The 25697-nt window shown below is 40.7% G+C and overlaps 1 protein-coding gene across 4 annotated transcripts in view; it reads right to left on the reverse strand.

The window, feature by feature from the left end:
- Positions 1 to 4473: 4473 nt before the first annotated feature.
- sppl3 (signal peptide peptidase 3) overlaps positions 4474 to 25697 on the reverse strand; it is a 51068-nt gene continuing 29844 nt past the window's right edge. For all 4 annotated transcript variants that reach the window (XM_078794168.1, XM_078794167.1, XM_058064398.2 and 1 more), the window contains 10 exons: positions 15174 to 15251; positions 13571 to 13659; positions 13375 to 13494; positions 13138 to 13216; positions 11495 to 11607; positions 10708 to 10814; positions 9091 to 9254; positions 8248 to 8438; positions 7659 to 7768; positions 4474 to 6812 (listed from right to left, as the gene is read on the reverse strand). In XM_078794168.1, the coding sequence (XP_078650294.1) occupies positions 6744 to 6812; positions 7659 to 7768; positions 8248 to 8438; positions 9091 to 9254; positions 10708 to 10814; positions 11495 to 11607; positions 13138 to 13216; positions 13375 to 13494; positions 13571 to 13659; positions 15174 to 15251 (1120 nt within the window). In that variant the 3' untranslated portion in view covers positions 4474 to 6743. The remainder of the gene's footprint in view (positions 6813 to 7658; positions 7769 to 8247; positions 8439 to 9090; positions 9255 to 10707; positions 10815 to 11494; positions 11608 to 13137; positions 13217 to 13374; positions 13495 to 13570; positions 13660 to 15173; positions 15252 to 25697) is intronic.

The following is a 25697-nucleotide window of genomic DNA, read 5'->3' on the forward strand; positions in this document are numbered from 1 at the left end:
TCCTCCTCCTTCCACTTCAACTATGAGCAGAGTCCAAAGGAAGGGGGAAAAAAAACTCAACCCCATTAACTGAACTTCAGAGGAATTCCTCACTTTACATATGGAATGCACTGGGGGTCAAAGGGCAAAGGGCCAGAGGGGAATCCACCCGCACCCGAGCAGGCAGGCAGGTCTTATTTAAACAAGCCTGGAATGCCTGCTAGCTGGAAGAAGAAGAAGAAGAAGAAGAAGGGGAAGGAAGCTCTCTGCTATTAACGTGAACACGAGGGGCCAATAAATAGCAACACTTCTCAATGACTTGTGCTGGCTTGTGTGAAGGATTCACACACACACACACACACACACACACACACTTTCTCTACCAAACCCCATCAAACCTTTTACTAACATATAGTCAAGTATATAGAGATAGCTGCCATATTGTTGTGACTACTGAGTGTATGCTCATGCTAATACGTAACAATACGTAACTGATCAATAAAATCAATAAACCAAATATTTTATATATTAATTTCTTGAATGCGTTCTCATAAAGAACCCCTCCACTGACGCAGGATTTCACAATGCAAGAAAAAAAAATACATACTATAACTAACATGATAGCATGGATGGAAAAAAATAACAATAACAATTCACAAACATGCTAACTCCAAGAATAAAATGATTTAAAGTACTGTTGCAAATATGTTCACAGTATTAAACTTGGTGGTTTATCACAATATAGGCATATTTCACAAACAAATATTGTTATTTCCAACTTTGAATATATAAAGTACTACAAAAATCATGATGGAATTCTTTTAAAAAATGTAAACATAGCCAGAAAACATCAACGGTGTATTCTGTAGAGCAATAACAATCACTTCATTTTACAATAAATTCACTGGTGTGTGTGTTTGTGTGTGGGCTGAGGGGAATGGCAGGTCGTGTGTGTGTGTGTGTTGGAGGGAGGGTGTGTATGTGTCCAATGAATGAAGCAGTACTCTAAATCTTAACAAGTGTGTCTTATCATCACCTGCTCATGTGACGTCATACCTACGGCCAAGACGATCTGGCTTTCTCAAGCCCACCCACCCCCGTGAGGGTGCTTTTAGGACCACCTCGCCAACTTTCCTTTCAAATGACGTGTTACAATCCCCATAGCCGTGGTGGAATTCTGTCCACTTCAAAGCCAAAGCACACCGGACGGGGCCAAGCGGCCAATAAGTGACGAGGGGTGGGCCTTGACCTTCACGACCTTACAACCCAACCCATCCTCCACCCCGCTCCTACCACCCAGCGTCACGCTCTTCAACCCCCCACCCTCATATCAGCAAGCCCACCATCCAGCCACAAAGTCAGCCATTGGTCAGCACTAAATGTACATAATCCATATTTATGATGTTCTATTTCATGGTTTATCTTAGCTATCTTTCAAATGGCTTATTCTCTTTACATCTTTGTTTGGGGAAAAAGAGGAAATCAATGTTTGATGATTCTTTTTGTTCAACATATTTAGAGGAAACTTATATCATATTGGCATGCATATTACTGTGCAATATTACATTTCAGGTCACGGTGGCGCCACATGAACGCATCCACTCTCCAGAATCATCCTCTATAAACCAGGAAGTAGCCTACTAACTAGCAAACAAACAGATACACAAATAGAAAAATACACGTCTAGGTCCAGTCTCAAGAATCATCCTCTATAAACCAGGAAGTAGCCTACTAACTAGCAAACAAACAGATACACAAATAGAAAAATACACGTCTAGGTCCACTCTCAAGAATCATCCTCTATAAACCAGGAAGTAGCCTGCTAACTAGCAAACACACAGATACACACAGATTTGGTATTTATACATTTTTTTTTAAAACCCAACCGCTTGCTCCCTAATACGTCGTTTACATATTACATTACATTTATTTTTTTGGCACGAGAGGCCCAAATAGGTGATGATGCAACTCCACAATAGACAAGAGCTGTTTGGAGATGTTTGGTGCAGTTTTACACAGGAAAAAAAAAGAAAAAAAACTGCCACAAGGTGGCAGAAGTGCATTTTATAAGAGCTCGGTATGCATGTTTACCTTTGATACATTGATTGCATCATGTGTAATTAATTATATTAATTATATATTAGCTTCTTCTAATTGATGTTAGTTCCTGTGCCTGCATGTCTGACACGGACTGAGATGTTTCATTTGAAAGCTACATTTGTTCAAGCTATAATGACTAAATTAAAAGCCTAGTAGTTTTGGTGCGTAAACACGGAGGGGATAACTGCTTGTTAATGATCTTTTTGCATTGAATTATGTCTACCAAGCAAAAGGCGGACTCCTCTGGTGGAAATGCTGAAAAGAAAAGAAAAGCCATCACTGTGGAAGTGAACATGTGACAAGTGAGTGTTATAAAACACTCCCAAGAGAGGAGAAACACCCACCAGTATTAGCAGCATTTTTGGTCTTAATTGTTGTTGCAAATCTCCTCACTGAGGGAGGAATAAAGGCATATCTTACCTTGTTCCTCATCCTTGAACATGTTAAAGGATGTGTTCCTAGAAAAGACACAGTGATAAATAAGCAGCATTGGCTGGAAGACCAGAATACCCAGTGAGCCTAATGATTATGCTAAAGCTAAAAAGTGTATTACTGTATTTCATGGCCTTAACATTTTCCGTGTATAGTATGACTATTTAAGAGTTAATTCAGGTATAATATCCAACTTATACCAATATTTATCATTTACATCACAGTCTAGAACGAAACTAGTTTGTTTTGAGCCTAATGATTATGCTAAAGATAAAAGAGTTTATTACTGTATTTCATGGCCTTAACGTTTTCCGTGTATAGTATGACTATTTAGGAGTTAATTGAGGTATAATATCCAACTTATACCAATATTTACCATTTACATCACAGTCTAGAACGGAACTAGTTTGTTTTGAGCCTAATGATTATGCTAAAGCTAAAAGAGTGTATTACTGTATTTCATGGCCTTAACGTTTTCCGTGTATAGTATGACTACTTAAGAGTTAATTCAGGTATAATATCCAACTTATACTAATATTTACCATTAAATCACAGTCTAGAATGGAACTAGTTTGTAATTTGAGGAACACTTGTACCAAACAATGCTCAACAGTAGACCCAATCAAGCTAGCTAGCATGTGACTTACTTGTTAATGATGAACAGATGGGTGGTACCATGGAGGGTGGGTGGGTGTGGTTGGGGTCCACTGATGCTAGACTGACTCTAATGGTTAACATAGAAAATAATTATATATATTTTTTAACCAAACTGTAGCGCCAAACTGGTGCAATATGAGCGTCAATGTAAAATGTACACACGCATCAAAGACAAGTGCCAGTCAGCATTTGTCAGTTATGGCTCAGTAGTCTCCCTCCAAAACTCTTGACTCGGCCCGTTTGCTTTGTCACTGAGGTGGCCATTTTCTTCCCCTCAGGCCTTCCCCCAAATTACCCCTTCTGTCCTTTGTCACCTTCCCCGTCTTTGCAGGAACCAATCGTTGAAAAAGATGGCGCCTGTTTGATGTCAGCTGACAACCTAAACCGAACCCGAGTTGTGTATTTTTTACATTTTCAAATGTTGGAGTCTCAATATTTGCTATATATAAACTATTATTATATGATATTTTGCTCATACAAGAAAAGTGTTAATAAAAGAGCAGCGGAAAAAAAAACCCGTCGCCCCTCGTATGGGATCTACGTTGTACTGTGTCGCCCTCTGCTGAGCACTATCCTGTATTGCACCCATGCGCTGTTCTAAATTAACAAGCTGTTGCGTTTGTTGTGTATACGGAATGTTCACGATTGGAAAATCTTTGCACCTTCAAATGTTCCACAACTACGTTGCAATGTAGTTGCCATGAGGGAGGAACAACTTTTTATGTATAGTTAAGCCCAGTGTACGACCATGATATACAATTAAGTGATTTTGGTTGAAGTTGATTCCTTAAACACAGTGGTTAGAATACATGTGTTAAAAAAAAATGTGTACTCACCATTTTGATGACACAGGAAGGATTACAGCGTGTGCCATTATCAACCTACAGAGCTAGAGTTGGGAGAGTTACAATCAACTAAGCAATATTGCACTGAGCAGCCAGGACAGTGCCAATTTTTGTTCTGTTCTATGGTTATGATCATAGATTTACTCATCAGAGTTGTGTTTGTGTTCAACTTTGGAGGCATATTTGTTAGTTGACGTCTGAATTGATCGTTACAGTGTAAAAAAAAGTCAATGGCTGCTATGTGTGTAGCATTATCATCGCCTTTCAGCCACATTGAGACATATACAATACATTGCAATAACCTCAAGTTCTATGGTTAGCATCACATTTTTTCTTTTAAACAAAACTGAAATGCCATTTGTTTTTGAAGACTCACAGGATGACCCAAAAACCTGGAGCATCCCTCACTATTGACCAGCAGAAAAATACACCATGTCTTTGAACACATCAAACAGCAGCGTTACAGTTAAGAGTCATGTTTATTTACAGCACAATCCTGAATGATCGAGGGACAATAAAATGTTGCTTTTTTTCGGATAAAAGGCATCCGAATTCATGTTTTTTTTTATCACTACATGGTTCTTAATTTATTGTTTTGACCATTTGTCTATACAGAATCCATTTAGTCGTAATACCAATGCACCAACAGAGCCGCGAATCCTCCGCTGAAGAACAGGTGGAGAAATCAATCCAAGAATCCAAAAGAAATATCTTAAAAAAAGTTCACAATGATAGTCTTCAGCTATTTATATATGTATATATACACATATATATGTATACCTATATATGTATATAAATCTTGCCATGTCCATGGAGAGGTGATGGTGTGTGTGGTTCTAGATTCCAGAGGGTCCCAGGGTCCGAATATTGAGCCTCCAACCTGCCCCTCAGTCTGAAAGGTCAAAAGGTGACCCATTGCAAATATGTCCCGCCCACAGAGACGGCTGTGTACAGGCCTCATAGGTCCAATCAGTGCCTCTGTGTCGCCAAATTCATATAGAGCCCCCCCCGAAAAAAAGTAGCCCTGTTAGCGCAGTCTCCCAAATGGTACACTGTACACAACATGCACATCAAAAAAATGTAAAAAAAAAAAAATCTTAAAAGACAGCAAACTGCATCGTCCCTCAGGCATCCATCCTTGCGGTATAAATATCACCTGACAAGCACCACAAAACAGTGGAAAACATAAAAAAATGAAAGACTGGTTACATTAAAAACATCCTATATGTTAGAGCTTTTTATTTTTATACTTTCCATTTATCAGTTTCTAAAGGGCGCTATTAAAGTGATTTCCTCCCCTCCACAATTCCAAAACACACACACACACACACACACACACATTCAGCAGTAACTATATATGTAACCACAGCACACATGTACCCCTCCCACTGACTGTCACAATAGTCAGGTCTTCAACTGTGCTTTGCTTGTTCTGTGCTGAGGTCACCACGGCAACATAGCTGTTGGACAAAGTGCCTTTAACGTCCCTTTTGGATGACTTGTGCAACAAAAATAAAAATGCTAAAAAAGACGGGGTGAGAGAAAGAGAGAGAGAGAGAGAGAGAAAAGCGGGACGAAAAAGGCCTCCTTTGACACGCCGTGATGAACGTAACATACCTTCAAATTAGTTCAACATTCATTTATTTGAAAAAAAAAACAGAAAATATAATAATAAAAAAAAACACTGTTTACATTTCCACCTGTCTGCCCGCCTTATTTGAAAATGACTCAATACATATACACAAGTTCTCACACACACACACACGCACGCACCAACTTTTAGAGTCAGCCCACATTGATGCAAACCTGACTATTGTCGCAGTCATTCCAAAATTAAAAAAACAAATAAAACACGTCTCATTCACCAACTCTCATTTTATCACAGGACCAGGAAACTTAATCCATTGTCAGCGGTCGCTTGATGGCAGAGTTACCCCCCCCCCTCGTCCCCATAAAAGAAAAGCTGTGTTTCTACCACACAAACTGACAAATGGGGTAAAGAGTTCAGAGGTCCACTGGCTAGTTAGTTATCGCCACCTGTTCATCATGCTCTCAGAAACACAAATACAAACTCAATATATTGCAAATACATGTGTACACATATATACAAATAGAAGCGCACCCCCCCACCCCGGTGTGTGAAGGGGAGAGGGGTGGGGGTGGGCTTCGACATTTAATAATGCATCATTTCTTGTACGAGCAGAGAGAATAAAAACTTTCTAAATAAAATACATTGGGGAGGAGGGAGTCATGGAAATGGGATAAGGTGTGTCTATGTGTGTGTTAGAGGGGGCCCCTCCCATCTCCATGGCAAGCTTGTTTACAGTCCAAAATAATAATAATAATAATAATAAATGTCAAGCGTTGTCAAGAGTAAAGATCACAACAATGCTAAAAAAAGATACCCTCTCACAATTGCAAGTCCACAAAGGAAGAGGGGGTCGGGGATCGTGTGATCTCATCTAAGGGGGGGGGCAATAACGCAGAGGTTAAAAAAAAAAAGATGAAGAGGTGGGGGCATCCACACACACACACTAACACATTGTCCTTGTCCGGTGGAAAGCATGAACGAGTGATGACGGCATGGCCTCACTGTGAGGGTGCGCCCTGTCTTTAATCCTCCCCCTCCCCGCTCATCCATGGACGTGGTGCGTGGTGGTTGGGGTCCGCTGTCCTCTAACCCTGTCCCGTCCCCCCCTTGGTGTGCTGGCTGCTCATTGGTCGGGTGCATCATACCTCCAGGAAGCGGGAGCTGGGCTTGGCGTGGAAGGGCTCGGACCACATGCGCCGCAAATCCCCCTGCAAAGGTGCATTCATGGCATGGAACTATTGTGTTAAAACACCTTAGTCTGAACTATGAAGCGCGCAGTCTAGGAGGACCTTTATCATATACAGCATGGGAACGGCATTAGAAATACAACTTTAATATACTTTAGAGTAGTCAGTGTGCAGCCAGAATGACTCAGCACGGCCATTTTACAATCTAATGAGCAGCAAGATAATAAATCTTGGGATGACATGAGTGCTGCTGGCAACGGGGAGCTGCGGTGTGTGGCTGAGTACGTCTCTGCCAGTCCTGAACTCAATTGGGGCATCCTTAAACAGTAGGAAGATGGAGTAGAGCAAGGTGTCTATTTAGTGCTCACACCAACGACACGATCTGGACATGTTTCACTGGGGCGTGTACTCACGCCGGGTTGCCAGATATTTTCACAAATGTCTGTGTAACTAATTTTCAGTGGACAGTAAAAACTATACTGCTATACAAGCTGTACGCAGGCTACTTAAAATAACAAAAAAAAATCAAAAATAAAAAAGTTTCCCTTAGTTTGGCACAACTGGCACACAATTATTATTATTATTATGTGCAATATTAAGGGCTTTAAATGCAATATACTAACTTCTATGTGAAGTATTTCCATAATGCCTCATAGTAACTCTCTAACAGGATCTCAGTGTATAAACCGGTTATATATATCATCTTGTTTCATATTATCTACATACTGTATTGTATATAACTCTGGGGAAAAACTGTTGATTTTGTTAATACTTGGGTTGTTTATATTGTTTATTTTTCTATATTGTGTATTTTGTACTGCTTAACTGACTTAGGGTGTAACCACTCTAAGGTGACATTGAACGCACCTTCAGGTAGGCCATGGTGAGCAGAGGCAGCAGGGTGAAGGGCACCAGGTAGAGCAGAGCAGGTTGAGCAGCGCGATGGATCCTGGAAGCCACAGTGGCCGTCAGCAGACCTGGACGGGCACACAGGACATTTTGGAATCAAAAATCATCACGCTGCGGAGGAGCAGTCATCACATCGATGCTAGATAAATTTAAACTACGACAGAAATTTTTGGTTTTGCACATGGTTGAATATTTATTAAGTTGATAATGTCATTTAAATGTGTGTTTAAGAAAGCTGTGTTCAGTGTTTACCTTTCAATAAATATTTGTTTAAACATGAGACCTGTAATATTTGTTATCATGGTCATTTTTTCATGTAAATTGAGGGATCAAAAGCAGTATCGGCCACAAATATCGGCCCAAGCAAAATCAGCCATCGGCTGAGGGTGATGGAAAAAAAAATCAGTATTGGCATCGGCCCCCAAAAAAACCATATCGGCCGATCCCTAATCAAGACACTTCATATCTGCTCACAAAGGACATTCCCAGGTTTAATCCACACAGTGTAAATGCCCCACCTCCGTCTGTCTAGTGATCACATTCTTACCCACAAAGTATCCGATGAGAGTGCAGTGGAAATAGGAGACTCGCTGCATGCGGCCCGACATGTTCCCGAGCCCCGCAGCCTCGCCGGTTGCTTGCTTCTTGTAGTTGTCGTAGCGCAGGACGAAGCATAAGAGCAACCCGGGCATCACGATGTCTCCGATTCCCAGCATGGAGAAGTGACTTCCTGTGGAGCTGTGGCAAAAGATGGGGAACGTTTCCAACGTGAGTATATCTTATTGTTGTATGCAAATTTAAAAAAGGACAGAGGAGGAGGTTGGGGTGGGGGGGGGAGGGGGGGGGGGGGGGGTGGCATACTCAACTCAATGCTGAAAATTCAGCAGAAAATTGATAGCACTGGTCTACAAGCAAAATGCTTCCGGGTCAAAAGTAGTGACATTTGTCTTGGTTTAGGTGACTAATAAAGACAAAGTGCAGATTGGCTATAGCTTTCAAGATACTGTAAACATAGGAAATGTATGCAAAATAAGGCAAAAGCAATAGTTTATCAGGACGTACAGTGTGTCTATAAGCAGCCAGTTCTATCTGAAAACCTGTCTGCACATTCCAATACATTCATTATTTGCTATTTCTGTCTTGGAAGTGGACAAAAGGCATGCACGTCGAGAAATTTCCTGAACGGTAGCAGAATTTTTCTTAAAAAAAACCTACAAGGCAGATAATTATAAGCAGCTGGTGATGGTAAATCTCCTTAAATCCTACAAAGCCCTTGGCTGCAATATTTCACTGAAGATTCACTCCATCTGGATTTCTTTGTGTAGTTGAATGGGAAAAATACAACCATCTGTGTTGAACATCACACCATACTACTGTACTTCTTTCCTACCTGGGAAAGACCAGTTTTCCGGGTAAGGAGAGACGTGGGACGTCGCGGCCCATCCCAGGCCCTAGGTGCAGCTTCCTGGACAGGACGTCGATGGGATTCTCAGCGGGCTGGGTGGCGACTTTGACCATCACGTTGCTATTGAAGATGTAGGCTGAGAAGAACACCTGGAGGGAAAACGGAGGCATTGAGCGCCGCCGTAAAGCATTCCGTAGCCTGCTTTGTGGTTGCTAGGCGAGATATGCTGAAGATGAGAGCGGTAGACAGTGACTGACGATTTGTTTTTATTAGTGTGTGTGTGTGTGTGACGGATCTTTATACCCAATTCACTGTAAAAGAGGCACAACTGTATTGTTTTGCTGCAGGACCCCCTGCCTATACTGTTGTATCATTTACTGAAACACTGCGGTTAAAATATACAAATGTGAATAAAGACATGGCCAGAAGACCAAGACAATAAATGTACCTGACTGTACACAACACTGAGGACCAACTGTTCACCTTATTACAAGCCAGTGTTGCATCTAAATCAGGGGTCTCAAACACGCGGCCTGCGGGACAAATGTGGCCCGCAGGACACTAGTTTGAGGCCCCCACCTTGATATGAAAGTTTAATGTTAGTGCGGCCCGCGCAAGTTTGATATGGATGCTGTATGGTATCATGTACCCAGAAAAAATTATTACGTTTGATTAATGTTCATGTTAAATAATTGTTAATAGTTATCCTCCCTATCCGTGTGGAAGTGGTAAGTTTTTGGTTATTTAAGTTTAAAGGAAATAACTTGAAGGCTACCGTTTAGGTCGCTAGCTCTCTAGTTTGCGAGTTAGCATGTGTCTCAAGACCCTGCAGTTGCGCAATATGTTGTAAATAAAAAGAGTATAAATGTGACTATAGTCGTGTTTTGTCATGTCTACAGGGCTCTAATAATGCTTTGTTAATTTTAATCTGAAAAAAATAATTTGTCTACCCACCAACTATATGTGGTTTCTTAAGTTTTTATTATTTGCTGTTTTATTATGATTTTAAATATATTTATTCATTTATTATTGATTGATTTTCTTTATTCTTGATTTGTTTATTTATTTTTCATCTTATTTTGTGTAGAAAAATAAAAAGTAAAATATTTGAGAACAGTTGAATGTTTTATCAGAGCTTTTCTTGTAGAAAATTGGAACCAAAGCAAAGTTTTTTTATTTTTAATAAATGCGTTTTTTTTTTTTTTGGAAAACCTGATGTGGCCCAGTCTCACCCAGACCCGAGCTCCAGTGGCCCCCAAGTAAATTGAGTTTGAGACCCCTGGTCTAAACAATGCTGACTTTTCATGTGAAGTAAAAAAGTAATCAGATAGTATGTTTTTTTATTGCTGCGTAGGTTTAAACCTGATAAATACCCATTTAATAATAAAGTGTTTTGTGACTCCGGTGTTAATAATGTCACTTGAGGCTGATAAATCACAGCAATGTCCCCCGAATTCAGTCAAATGGCAGCCAGATCGAAAATGTTTCTGCTGAAACTAATTCGGGAGATGATGACAATGTCTGTGTCCTCATGAATCTTTGCTCACGGCAGTGTGTGAGTGTGTGTGTGTGTGTCAGCATCTCTGCTGGTGATGTCCTTACCCAGAACACGTCATAAATGAGCAGCCCTGACAGCAGCAGGCACGACACCTTCAGACTGGGGAGCCGCACAAAGGCTATCATGGCCACGCACAACCCCATGGCTAACGCTGTCGGGAGGGAAACAACACAAGACGCTTTAAACATAGCCAAGAAATTTTAAAAATTGTACACTCATGGCTTGTTATTAAAAGAATTAAAATGGTTGATTTGACACACTCGTGATGATGCACATGAGTGGACAACAATCAGACCATTCAATGTTATTATTATATTATTATTTTTTAAATAACATCTTTGTCTGAATGTTCTGATGTCCTGTTTACATGTTAGCACCAAGGATATAGTAGCTCAACTTCCCATAACTAATATCATGTTGTTCTTAAGCCTGAATTATGCTTCTGTGTAGTCAACTACCCCGTCCACCCCGACGCGGGCTTGATCCTTTTTACCGCTCTTCCTCTGGGTTTAGCGTGTGATGTGAAATTCTCTGCCTAATCAACAAACTACGGTACTCGTCAGCTATTTATTAGCTGCCTTCGTCAAGTGCGAACAATGACAAAGAAAGAGGCAGAGAGTACAAGTCGACCAATCACAGCCTTCTCTGTCTGTGAGGGGAAATGTTCCATTATGACGACTGCTGTTCACCCCGTGAGGAAGTTAAACAACAAAAATAGTCCATTCTTTGTGCTAAAAAAATCACCACAACTGGAAAACTAGCTTCACAGTTTGCGGCAGGGCTTGATGTTGTGGTGGAACCTTCCCGCTGACGCAAGAGTGCGTGACGCACCGTCCATGAGGAGCCAGTGTCCAGTCAGCACCCAGATGAGCACCAACATGACGGAGAGGGAAAAGGACAGGAGCTCGGCCAGAGTGAAGCGGCCACAGCAGCCGAATGAAATCCTGCAACACAACACAGACACTATAAATACGACACAATTGATGAACAAATAAACACTTATATGGGTATGGATTTCCACATAATACTGGCATATTATACTACCATGCAGAGTAATGTGTAAATAATAAATAGAGACACTGGCGGTTAATGACTATGGAAAGCAGTTTAGACATCTTTGTTAGTAGAGCATGTTTAAATTGGTTGTGGAGTGGGTGGGTTGCTGCCATTCCTCGTGGTTGGCCATTGCAATGGAGCAGCTGCTGTTTCTAAGACACAATTCTAAACTTAATCTTTGAGAGGCGTTCAAAGACATTGCAACAAAACATGCACCATTATGGGTTAGGAAAACATCGCCCCAGTCCAAATGAGGGCATACACATTTAGGACAATTTGTATAAAAAGCAAAGAAATGACCTCCCCACTATTATCTGTCTTTCCACTTCATTAAATAAGCGCCACACAATAAATCACATATGGGAAAAATAAATCAGGTGCCTCTTGGTGGCTGTAACTTTCCTATGATAACACACCATGTACTGTGTGTAAAGTTCACAGTAGAAGATTCAGGATAAAGTGATGTGTAAAGCTAAAGCTGAAAAAAGCCTAGTATTGTATGCCGTTAAAGAAAAATTACACTTTTTAAAACAAATTTGCCCATCATCCACAATGGAAATGAACACGTCTAGCTTGTCTGTGCATTGCAAAGATATAAAAACAGCTAAAAAAGGATGCACAAAATAATGTATGGAATGGCAGACATTTATTCTGCCAATAAAGCCTTCTGAAAAACATTCAAAAAACATCAACATTTACATATCTATCTATCTATCTATACATATATATCTGTCTATTTACATATGTGATGTGCATATAAACCAAGGTACAGCAACATTATTATTATTATTATTATAATAATTAACACAGTTACACCAATTGAACTACGTGAAACCTTGCCACACCACATCGGCTAGCTGCTAGCTTTGCCCGCAGGTTGCTATGACTTCATATTTCTTTTCTTTTGTTTTTTTTCTTTTGTTGTTCGATGCTACAATAACAATTTCGCTGTAGCTTGGTTAAAGTACAATTCAGTTATGTAAACGGACCTCTGTTGGCTTTTTTGTTAGGTCTGTAGTGTCATGATACCATCGCATGTTTCCACTTGGTAGAACGCGCAGAAAAGGGAAAGAAATATGTATTAATGGTTCACATAAGGATTGTGAATGACGGTCAAAATTCCAAAAATAAGTGCAGTTTCCTTTAATAGCAGCCTTTGTAGGCGGCATAGGTGTGTCCCATTACATGCAATAATGAACTGTCTCTTGTTGTATCTTTAGAATGAACAGAAAAGAGAAAGACGTGTGAATGGATTGGATTGCGGTTTGTGGATGATGGGCAAAACTCCCAAAAAGTGCAGTTTCCTTTAAGTAAACACATAGTCTTGGCCACTAAAGGAAAGACAGTGTTGTCCTCCACTACTAGACTTGGATGCAGATTAATAGAAACCACAAAACGATGCAAAAGAAATTGCTTACTTGTTCTGTGGGGAGCAGGGTCTGGTCAGATACTGGCACATTGGCAACAAGAGGAAAGCAAAAGCAATTGTAGCGAGCACTGAGGATGAGAAGGAGACATAAAGTCAGCTCATTCTTGTCCTTTTTGTGTCTGCTTCACTGTTCAGCTACCAATCTTGACGCACATAAAAAACACACACGAGTGAATGTAAGCCTTAAAGCACTCATTCACAGTAAATTTCGAGTGTGTTGCTTTACCTGCTGTGCAGATGGTAAAGACCACCTGGACCGAGTCAAAGAAGAAGAACATGACTAGCAGAGACACAGAGGCTCCTATGGGTAAGAAGAGCGCCTGCGTCGAGTCTATAGTCTGGATACCTGTCACACAAACACAAATAAAATTAGCACCGGGGTGGGTGGGTTCAGATTAAATACTTGCGAGGACCACACTCACTGTTATTGGTGTTACTGTTGTTGAAGGAACCCGCTGTGGTGTTGCCATCTTTGTCCTTCTCTTGGTTCTCACAATCCATGTTTAATGACCTGGAAGAAGGACGAGAGCCGTGACAAAGAGTCTCAATCATTTAGCTTTGAATTTAATTGGAACAAACCCAGACTAAAAAAAAAGGAGCAGTAAGTACTATTTATGTTGCTTCAGGCTTCCCCCTAGAGGTCTGAAGGGTAATGGACTATGGTAGCTGCAACAGACCAATAGCAGGAGTATTCAACTAAAATGATCAGAAAGGCCATTTAGATTTAGATTAGAGTGGGTGTTCCGTTTATTTAATACCCTGTGGCATTTACAGGGGTTCAGTTTGATTAGCAACTGTTATGAAAGCCCGACACGGAGCCTAAAAGAAAACTTTAAAGTGGTGCTGAAGGACAGAAAAAGAGAAAATTAGAGCTGGAAAAGGTCACAGGTCATTACGTCTTCCTCATTCAGTGGTGGTGTCGTGGTTGAATTGTGTGGGTTTCTTTCAGTTTCAAGGTTTATAAAGTTTATTCTTTATTTCATCCTATGTATTACTCAGAATATTTATTAGTTTAGTTGCTATATCCTTCTTCAAATAAAGAATTTGCAATGAATTGATTTAAGACCTTTATTAAGCTGCATACCTTCAGTATGTGTCATTTGGTAGGCCACAAACAAAATCTTGTACACAGGGTCACAAAATGCAAGAAAACTAAAGAACTCTGGTAATGGACATGTCGGAAACTCAAAGTAATTCTGCTTTTGCAACCAATGACTTTGATCACAATTCTACTTGAGTGGCGTACTTGTGCAGCAAGCTAACATATGAACCGAATCCTTGTGTAATCTGAACTCAATGAGTTAAACCCTGATTTTGCTATGCAACCAGGCCATGTAGCTGCCACGGCTATAAATCAATGCTTTGTGGGGATGTTTTTCTAAGTGCGACTGAAGCCGTAAAAACTACATTACAGGTGGTATTACAGGCACCATAGTGTTCATAATGTAGCAAGAATCATGTTAGAATAGCACCGCTGGCTGCAGCAGGACTGTGTGAAGTCACATTTCATCAGAAAATGTACATGAATTTAGTGGATTGAATCGCAGAGCAGCAAAAAAAAAAAAAAAAGGTATGCCGTACCTTCTTAAATTCTTACAAACACAAGCAATGTGACGTCTGGAGGGAAAGGCCTCAAAACATATACAATATATGCACAATTATTAGGCAACTGAGTGTCACTTTTCAGCATATTTTCTCATATTTAGGTTATATAAACCTGAATGCTTATTGTATTTAAGCACATCTTCCAATGTAATTTAAAATGTGGTTTTGTGCACCAAACCTCCTGCATGGCCACTGCATGTGTGGGAGAAGTTGTTATTCTGTTATTATGGATTAACGTTAAAAGGCACAAACCCCAAACTTTCCACAATGTCCCTGGTGGCACTGGCGACAGGGTTATAATTTAATTTTGTTTCATGCAGTCATAAAAAGAATATCAATAGCATTAGCTTACCATAAGGCCTGCCACACTACAGTATCTTCAAATAAATCACACACACCTGTATGACGCAACACACTCACCTGAAGCTGCCATAGACGATGAGAAGGATGGAGATGAGGAAGGTGGACACCTGGCTGGAGTCGACTAAAGAGTACGCCCTGAGAAAGACACAAGAAAAACAAATAAATGACCGTTTTCTATATTGCAGTTCACCTTTTGAGTGATTTTTATTTTGTTTACAGCATACATATGAACATGTATTGGACTCCGTGAACCCATGTGTTGTGTGTACATCCTGATTGACTAAGCGAGGACCCACGCATTGTGTTCTGCGTCATGATTGGCTAAAGGACAATTTAGCCACAAAACGTTCTGCACCGACAAAGGCACCCACGGTCGAACCCAAGAGGCAGAGGAGGGAGAAGTAGTTGTGGCTATAGGACGCCATTATGGAAGGAGCAATATTTTTTAACAAGGATACAAAAACGCTACGGTACAGTGGAATGCTGTCAGAACAGCAAAGAGGCATGGTCAAAAAAGGGAAATCCTCGTATGTTAATCTTAAAAAAATTTTTTTTAAAGGTTTGAACTTTTGAGAGGCGGCACGCCGGTCGAGTGGTTAGCGCGCAGACCTCACAGCTAGGAGACGAGGGTTCGATTCCACCCTCGGCCATCTCTGTGTGGAGTTTGCATGTTCTCCCTGTGCATGCGTGGGTTTTCTCCGGGTACTCCGGTTTCCTCCTACATTCCAAAAACATGCTAGGTTAATTGGCGACTCCAAATTGTCCATAGGTATGAATGTGAGTGTGAATGGTTGTTTGTCTATATGTGCCCTATGATTGGCTGGCAACCAGTCCAGGGTGTACCCCGCCTCTCGCCTGAAGACAGCTGGGATAGGCTCCAGCACCCCCGCGACCCTGTGTTTAAAAAAGGGAGAACTGCCTGTCTGAGTGTATCAAGTGTATGGTGAGGGGTTTGACAGCCTTAAGCATATATAAATATAAAATAAAGTTGGCTACCTCACATATTGCACTTATTGCGGGGCTATATTGGGAACCTATTCACCGTGATAAACGAGGTGACGCTGTACTTTTTGCTTGAGCTTTTGGTCTTGTATTTGCAGAAAGCAGCTGATTGGCCCCACCCCTTTTGGAGACTAGTATAAATGGGTGCATATGCGCTCTGCACACTCTCTCTCTTCGCCACCACCTTCCACTCTGCACGCTGCCTTCGTTTGCGGCAGACTCAGTTCCACCTCGGCATGCTCCAGGGCCACTCAGCTGCTTCATACTCGCTGCTGGCGTAATGCTGAGAAGCAGGCTGGGTTTTGTGTTTTTCTATTAGTTTTTAGTTCTTGTTTGTCCTGGTGTGACTGGCTGTCCTGTTTGTGTGGGTTTGGCTTTGTTTAGGTATTTAGTTGTATCTTTTTTTCTTGTTTAGGGGTAGCGGCGAGGTGATAGGAGGTCAGCCCTGTATAGTGTTGACCGGTTCACCTCACTGTCTTTTTGTTTTTGTTTATTTGAGCTGGTGAATCAAGACTTTTTCTTTGGTTAAGGGAGAGGATTTTTTTTTAAATCCTTTTTCTTGGTATACAAATTAATACATTTTGGTGACTTGGTTTTCCAGTCTCCTGTGTCCTCCTTAATTGGGAATAATTGTTTGGCTTTGTTAGTGGCCCCTAATCTTGACAGGTTGCACAGGTTGAGTAAGTTGAGGTGTGATGTGTGCTAAAAATATTGCCATGGTAATTTCAATTCATGACAAGTGTCTTGCTGGTCGAGTTGGGCAGGACCATGAGGCAAGTTGCATGTTTGCATAAAAAACATACAAGTTTCACACACTAGCAAATGTGTTAGAGATAGAAAGGGGGAAGTAACAGTAAAAAATGACAGCGTGATTGCAATCAATGAACCATGTCATGAAATTAGGAGTTGCGACTTGACGTCTAAGTGAACCCATCATGACTTGAAAAGCAGATCATCTCGCTTTTCTAAGATCACTCTTGTTGTCATACTGCTCACAGTACAGAATGTGTGGATTGCTAAACTGTGATGCATGAACCAGTCTCATTTCATCTCTTCCTTTGGCATATTGGCATCATCATCTCAACATTCAACTTCTGAGAGAGTAGATTACAGATATGGGTATGCAGTACCTTTGTGGCCCCCGAAGCGGTGCTGAATTCAAAACATTTATATTGCACTCTTCACTGCCCATTTATGAATGTTTGACTTCCATTTGCATCAGTCAAAAACCGAGCTGTACTTGAATTTGCAAAATTTCACCCTTTACGCTTGTTCCAAGATGTCTGAATGTTTTCCATGTTAGTCGTTTATACATAGATTTTTTTATTTTTCATTTTTTTGTGTGATCACTGACACTAACCTCGCTTTTAAGTGCAATCAGTGACTGTATTCTGTGCAGTTTGTCGTCCTGCAGTACTTATAATTGTTAGGAGTTATATTTTCTACTTGCTGTTCGATTTGCCTTTAATTGCTCCTCCCGAGAACAATGTTATTTGAATTAAAGTGAATGAAAACTAATGCCAGGTGCATGTAAAGTCATTTAAAAAAAGCCTATTTTTCTACGCATTGTGGTCTCGTCCATATTCAAACGTAGGGTTTTATCGTGCAAAAGTAATGTTTTTAAAAACTCTGGCTTGTGTGTAAGAGTGGTGGGGGCAAACAGGTTAAACAGGGTTTTTGGTTTGTGTCACAACAAATGTAGGACATTACTTCATGTTTTTAAACCTCATTTGACTTACTAGTGTAGCAAGCACACACATGTAAGATTCGATTCCCCCCCCGAAAACCTTTATGAAGTTTCCTGGGTTTTGTGTAAGGCAGCTGTAATTTTTAAAGATAATGCACATCTTGTATCTCACTAGTATATGATCAACACAGGTGTTATAAGTCAGCTGGAATTGTTTTTTCTCGCTTTTTTTGATTGGCCCAAATGTGCACAGACGACATAGTCTAAAACACAACAGGTCTCCGCTGTGTGCTACTGCATCATCACCAGTGTAGACGTGCATATGTTGGGGAGGGAGGGAAAAGGGGCTTAAATCAGATCAAGTGTCTTGATTGAAGTGTTGAGTGTTTTGACACCAGCCTGGACCTGACCTACACAACCGTCTAATGCAGGTCAGTTGCTAGGGCATACAAGACAAGGCAGCCATTGTGGCTTGCTGCTTTCCGATGAACGCCCTCACTGAGATGCTGACCTGTCAGTCTCCTGTCAAACTCTACCGCCAATGGGTGAGGAATGTGCTTTGCATCCAGAGGACGTAAAAAAGACCATGTCCTCATTCCTGCCCGCCACTGTCGTGAAAATATTGTAATGAGCGTGTTATTTGTGAAACTGATATTGATATTTTGAAGTACTTATGTCACCAAAACAAAATTTATCTTAGGAGAAAAGCTGTCTGGCATCGGTACTGTGAATGATAATACACATAATACAGAAGTAGCAGTGTGCAAGGCAGATTTGGAATCAAACATTGTGACCAGCATTACTTGCTTATGTGGAGAAGTTAATGTACAAGCAGAAGCTGTAGTAATACTACATTTGCTCAAACTTAAAATTTGACAGATCAACACACGATTGTTGCATAGGATCACGTGATAGTAGGGTCTAATACAAACCTACTATAACATCATATATAATAACTGTAGTTATTTTTGCTAATCTAATGTAACCTCCTATCAATTTTACATAAGTAGACAAACATATATGGTTGGTAGTAGCAGCTACAACTCGTGTACCCACTTGTCCCTGTGGGTGGAGACGGGGCATCTAAAGAGTGCTGCAAACTGCATGCAAGGAAATGCAAATATGAATGAAGGCACGAAAGCGATGGGTTTCTAAGTGGAATGCCACAGCCACAGTGTGGGCAAAAATTTGGGTTTTGTGGCGACGAAGATGGGGAATGAACTTGCATGCTTATGTTTTGCATTTCGTTCCCTTACTGTACTAAAAATAAACCGAACCGTGACTTTTAACACAGAGGTACGTACGGAAGCGTGATTATGGTGCACCGTTACACCCTTAAGTGTTTTAAAATGCCTTCTTCATGGACGAGGAAGAGTGGTCATTAGTAAACTCTCTACCAAGAAGAAGTACAAAATAAAATACAGCTCAAGCGATATTGTGTGCGTTCAACAAAATGATCTGTGACTTTCCGGCAGGAAAAAAGACCAGACTGTTCCATCTCTCTAATGCAGTACACAGTTCAGCACTGTACAGAATGTGAGGAGGATACTGAGAAGAGACAATAGTGCACCTTGTGGACAAGTATGTACGTAATAATGGCTCCTGGTGTACCTGACCCCACATTTAGGTAATTACAGAGGCATAACAAAAAAGCTAATTCAAATATGATACATCTTCAGGTGATACAATTTTTCCCGTCATTTTAAATGACAGGAGAAAAAAAATAGGCTGCGGAGCTGGAAGATTTAGCGGAGCATTTCAAGAAAGACTGACCTTGTTCCTCTCAGATTCTAATGTCACCGCCTATCAGAGACAGACACGATGAGTTTCATCCACCGCTGAGCTAATTCATATTCTAGCACCAAACTGGTTCGTCTGAATTCTGTGCACAGATGCCCGCAGAACATGGGCGAGATAGATGAATGGAACATTTAAAAACAAAATACAATCCGGGACTGTTGGGGGTTGGATGGGAGCCCAAGGAGCCATAAGCCCCCCTTGTCTGCTGACAGACTCGTTTCTTTTTTTTTTGCCCCCACTCTCCAAATGACACAATTCCCAAAACCGTCCTACAAGTGCATGCATGACTCGACCGCTACGGGTCACCAAGGGGCAAAAAGACATGCAAGATTTGGCCTTGCCGGTGAACCACAGTGTCCACACAAACTAAACAACACTGCAGTCGCGCATTGAATGTGTGTGCTGTATTTAACACCCTTTCACTGTAGCTACAGGGTGGAGTTGCCTTGAGACCTCCGATTGGAGATTAACATTCATCTCCCTCCATCGTCTGATCCAATTATGAATGTAATGGGCTAAATCCTCCAGGAGCAGGAATGTAATTTATGATCAACGGCGACCTTTTTGCCTCCATTAAAGCACAGTCACCTCCCTGTCCCCTGCTGTTCCGATGGACACTGTTTGCAGCCTTTTGTGGCATTTGGATATTTGTAAAACAATACAAGCTCCAAAGCACTATATGAAGTCGTGTGATTCAGGACGTCTGACACAAGCTTTGAGGTTTCGGGTTCATTTTATCATCTGCATGAATTGGTAAATTTAGTGGACAACAAAGAGACGCTTGACTGGAATTGAGTTGATAATGCGTATACAACGATCTTCTTTTCAAGTGCAGGCTGGCTTTAGTTTAAAATCATTTCAACGTCTCATGGCGCAGAAAGGCCACCAATAAAAGCAAACGAAGCTAAACCTGGAGATAATCCTTTGATGATTGAACTGACGTCTCCCGAGGTCTGCTGACTCTTTGATGGACGCACATGTTACACAAGTGTAAAAAGTTAAGTTACCACAGTCTCGGTTTTGTTCAACACATGACAAAAACTACAGAAGTGACTCTACACTGTCATAGCACAGCGTCCAACAACAGATTGGAATTTATTAATTTCATTGGCACCCATCCAATTGTCATTGTTCATTTTTTTTTAAATCTACTGCCATCATGCACAAATTCTTCTTTGTCCTTTTAAATGCATTAACCATGCATCTGTCATTGGAATGCAGCAGTTAACTGCGTGGGGAAAACAGTGAATACGTCGTTTGTTAGTTCTCAAGTCATTCCTTTGTTCATCTATGTTTACTTATCATATTTTATCATCACATTTGATATATTACACTTGTGGTCATTAGTTGGGACTAAACACGATTGTGTTAGTGAAGTGGTATTAATGAAGATTATACACACTGGTATCCATGGTGTATCCCACACATTGAATTAAATGCTTTATTCTCTCTGTCCAAGACACAAATCCACAGATTGGCGGTCAGTAGAACACAAACCTCTATCAGTGCTAAACAATAATGCTTAGATAGCGGTAGACTCCTCCTTTCCTAACAGATAGCACAATAATGGACACCAAAAAAAAAACAGAAAAAATACACAGACGACTGAAGAGTTGGATTTAAAAGCAGAAAGGATACAAGGCTGCCCCCCCCAGTGAACAATAGCCAATTGTTCCACTCCAGACCTGTAGGTGGCATTGAAACCTAGTTTGAGGCCCCCACCTTGTTACCAAAGTTTAATGTTGAAATGACAGCTTAAAGCTGTGTGCCCACCGGACACAATTAACATGATTTTGCCCCGCCCATACTGTTACCCTACCCTGTTTTGCTTTGGATTAGCAATGAAGCTAAAGGCTTATGACGCTGGGTACAAATAAATGCAGGAAATGATTTGGAATAAAACGGAAAATACACGTCAAGATAAAGCATCTCATCAAACATGTTGTTAAAGTTACGACGCTGCTCCCAGATGGAACCGAGTACGATGCTAACTTGCTAATTGGGTAAAATTATTAAGTTTCATTAATGTTCATGTTAAAGGTTAAATAACTTAATACTGTACTTTTGAATCTGAAAAAAATAATTTCTCTACCAACTGTATGTGGTTTCTTACGTTTTTCTCATTTGCTGTTTTATTATTATTTTACTTATTTATTACTGATTGATTTATTGTCTTTATTCTTAATTTGTTTATTTATTTATTTTTATCTTATTTTGTGTATAGAAAAATAAAAATTAAGATATTTGAGAGCAGTGGAATGTTTTATCAGATATTTTGGTGTGGAAAACCGGAACCAAAGTACTGAAAAAGTGTAGGGCAGAGGCAAAAACATTGAAGATAGTTTTTTTAATTGATTTTTCTTCCAGTTTTTAATAAATGCGTTTTGGGTTTTTTTTTTGAAAACCTGATGCGGCCCGGCTTCACCCAGAACCTAGCTCCGGTGGCCCCCAGGTAAATTGAGTTTGAGACCCCTGCTCTAGACGAATGTGCTTGATTTGCAATGAGTGCCTCGCGGTACTAAAAGACTACAGAGTCCAGAGACATCACTGTTTGCATCAGGAAGATGGGTTGCGTATCCTTCAAACTAAAACCGCCCATCTCAAGTGCAGCTTCTTCCCCGAGGCTCTCGGATTGAGGAACAGTGCACCACGCACTCGCTGACCGCATGAAAGACAATTATATGCTATTGTGTATGTATTTCATGTACCATGTTACAATGACAAAACAACCTTTGATCTTTGAGAGGGACGCTACTTTCCGAGCAAACCTTCCGAAGGGATATCCCAAGGGCAGCGAATGTGCAGGATTTGATTGCATTTTACAATGTGTGCTGGATTTTATCAAAGAAGGCCCATCACATACTCTCAAACTGTAAGAGAATTCATGCTGGCTGTTGTAGATGAAGTGATTGATGACAAAATTAATGAGTGTGATAACAGCACTTAAAAATGTACTTACCCCTGTCAGACACCTCAAACATTCACTGGGTTAAATTTATTGCTAGCGATGTGTTTGAAACGCTGTTTAAAAGACGAGGTGAAGGTTGAAGCCATGGCCGTAGTAGTGATATTGCAGATACTGTATGTCTGTTTTTTGACTGCAAAATTTGTGAGATGAATTACTTTGCTTTACCTTAGGGGTCGGCAACCTTTACGAGCAAAAGCAAAAACATAAAAAAAAAACCACAGCTTATACAGGTTTTAATCGTTTTAAAAACACCACAGCCTCCCGTTTGCAATCTGACACCTTTGATTGGTTGTAGATCCGGATTGGCCAGAGTCGGAGCCGGATGATGACGCACGGCCACTGGGATACAGGCTAAGTTTCTCTGTGTACTTTATCATTGGGTCAACTATGAGCAAAATGTAATTAATTGCGATTAAACATTTACTGACAGCCCTAAAATAAGAAAATATATATACAGACACACTATATACCGATCATATTGCTAAAATGTCACCACGGATATTTTCAGTGTATGAAGTGTATTATGAAGCAAATGTTGGTGCTTGACCAAATGAAACCAGCATTAATAGAAACGCTCCTAGATTAAGGGTGAAGACATTTTAAAGACACATTTTAATCTCATGAGATCTCATCACATGCCATCCCAACTCCTGTTGAGGGTGTGCCCTCAGCGGATCCCCAGGGGAGGTGTCTAGGAGGCATCCTGACCAGATGCCCGAGCAGCCTCTAGCTCCTCCCAATGTGGTTCTACTCAAGAGTTTTCACCCAAATGACAGTGCCTCTCACCTTCTCATCTATAAAGGAGAGCACTGCAAACCTGAAGAGAAAGTACATTTTCCCCCAAACACGACCACTTCACCATCTTAAGCTCATGATCATAGGTGAGGGGAGGAATCTAGCATGGCCTTTTGGCTCAGCTCCTTCCTATGCAGAGTCTGTTCTAGCATACTCAACTTAACGACAATGATAAACACTGTGGCTGATGATGTTGGACAGCAAAAAAAAAATAGTCCCCACCGTCCAAGCATAAGAGTCATGCTGCTTCTCAAAAGCAAAACACCAACATTTGTTTGCCTTGAAACTGTAATTTTGAAAATATAGGCTTTGGCCTTGTCTTGCAGCCTGTAATTACAAGAGCACAAGTCTTAGTTCATGCATGAAATGTTCAAATTAAAAAAAAGATACATTGGCTTTAAATGCACTCCTTGGTGTTTCCCACAGGACTGCAATGTAATTGTGGCCGTGGACGACACCGTTGTCTAATTTGTATAATTTGCCTTAGGGCTGGGCGATACGCACCAAAACTCATCTCCTGATGTATTTAGGTTGAATATTGATTTTGAGTATCGAATATCGAGTTCTTCTGGGGAAACGTGAGGGCAAGGTGGGAACTTCAAGCTTCAAGAAGAGAGTCACAAGCTTCATGGGAGCCTTGAGCAGGACTTCAGCGATTCATACGACAGACGCTAAAAGGTCTTGATGGCACTGTACAAGGTGGCTATGTCTTGAAGACACATTTTTCAAGACTAGTAGTAGAAGTACTGGGATACACTCAGCTCACAAAATGACAACCATATGCTTTTCAAAGGCTGCAGGTACAGCAATCCGATGATCTCACACCACATTAAACAATGAGATACTAAATTACCAGAGGATACTTCAAAGTAACTAATGAAAAAGATGCTAATGTAAAAGATGCATGATAAGTTGAACAGTGATTACTTTACTTACACCCGTCATCCAACAAGATTCCACCATCTAGGCCGATCCTGTACCAGCCCTCCCTCCCACTTCTCTCGCCAGCCTTCGAACATCAGCCTCTACGTCTTGTCGCAAGTATTTCTTGGATTCCAATTCCTGCGTGACACTTCGATTGCATGGTGTGTCCTAGCCAGTGCCAGCATCTCTGTAGTATTTCCTGTTCTTTGGGCTCCTTTCTCCTGGTTGCTGATCATGTGTTCTGATCATCTGCATGCATTCTGTATATTTATGACGGCAAATGGATTGTACTATTTTGCTCCTTTGACAGACACACCCATGTTAGTTTTCATACAAGCGAACCTTAAGTGATCAGGTCCTTGCTGCTATAGTGGACAGGGTCTGACTGCTCACTTTCTCACATCTTCTATTGCTATATTCTATTGCTCTGATCTGATCTAATATCACACCAGCCTACAGGAAGCACACACGAATGTGCTAATTTGTTGCAGACCCCCCCCCCCCATCCTGTACTCTCCCATAGTCCCATAGTTTGGAATTCTTTTTTTTTCCCGCCCAGTCATCCTGTCCTGTCTGCCCCAGTCATATTATATATGTATGTACGGGTGCTAGCACAATTCGCTTGTACCGCTGTAAAAGTGACAAGGTCATTCATTCATATAAATACTATTTACAACTACAGTGTTTATCTGCTGTCAATCATGTCAGCAACTTGTGTGTATGCATGTTTGAGATCTTTATGTGCAGACACAACACCAAAGTAAACTGCCAGGAGATATTGAACAAAACTATGCCAATGCAAACAAAGAATAAAATGCTTAAGCCTGTCTCATATTTGAGTGTATCCAGCTGTAGGATACTATAACGATTACTGGTATTAATGATTAACCACGGTAAAGCCTGACTTTTCAAATTTATATTATAAAACCATGACTGAAACAGCAGTTTTATAAGTGCAATTCCTACAGAAGCAAGAGGATGCACATGCACAGTTTGAAATGTGTGCCTGGTAAAAACATGGCGGCACATCGGCAAACAGCGTTCCTGAGAAGAACAAGTTTTTACGTCTGGACAGATTTTGTATTTGCAAAGGATTCAGAGGCAGAGAATGCAGAAAAGAAACAGTCTCAGCAATCCTCTGACAACCACATGGCCATACCGGCACCAGTAAATGCTAACAAGGCAAAAATCAGGAAAAATATACCTTAAAACCAGTAACCGGCCTGTGCCTAATTGCGTGTCATACACACTTTGGTGCTAAAAAGTGTTTTCCCCCGCCCTGATTTTTTGCACTTTTGTCACACTGAAATATTTCAGATCAAACAAATTTAAATATTAGTCAACGACAACACAAAATGCACTTTTTCAATTAAATGCATTATTTTCTATTTATAACGCTTCGGGA

This window comes from Doryrhamphus excisus, linkage group LG10 (genome assembly GCF_037039965.1).
Source record: "Doryrhamphus excisus strain RoL-2023G ecotype Guam linkage group LG10, RoL_Dexc_Guam_v1.1, whole genome shotgun sequence".
Taxonomy (NCBI): domain Eukaryota; kingdom Metazoa; phylum Chordata; class Actinopteri; order Syngnathiformes; family Syngnathidae; genus Doryrhamphus; species Doryrhamphus excisus.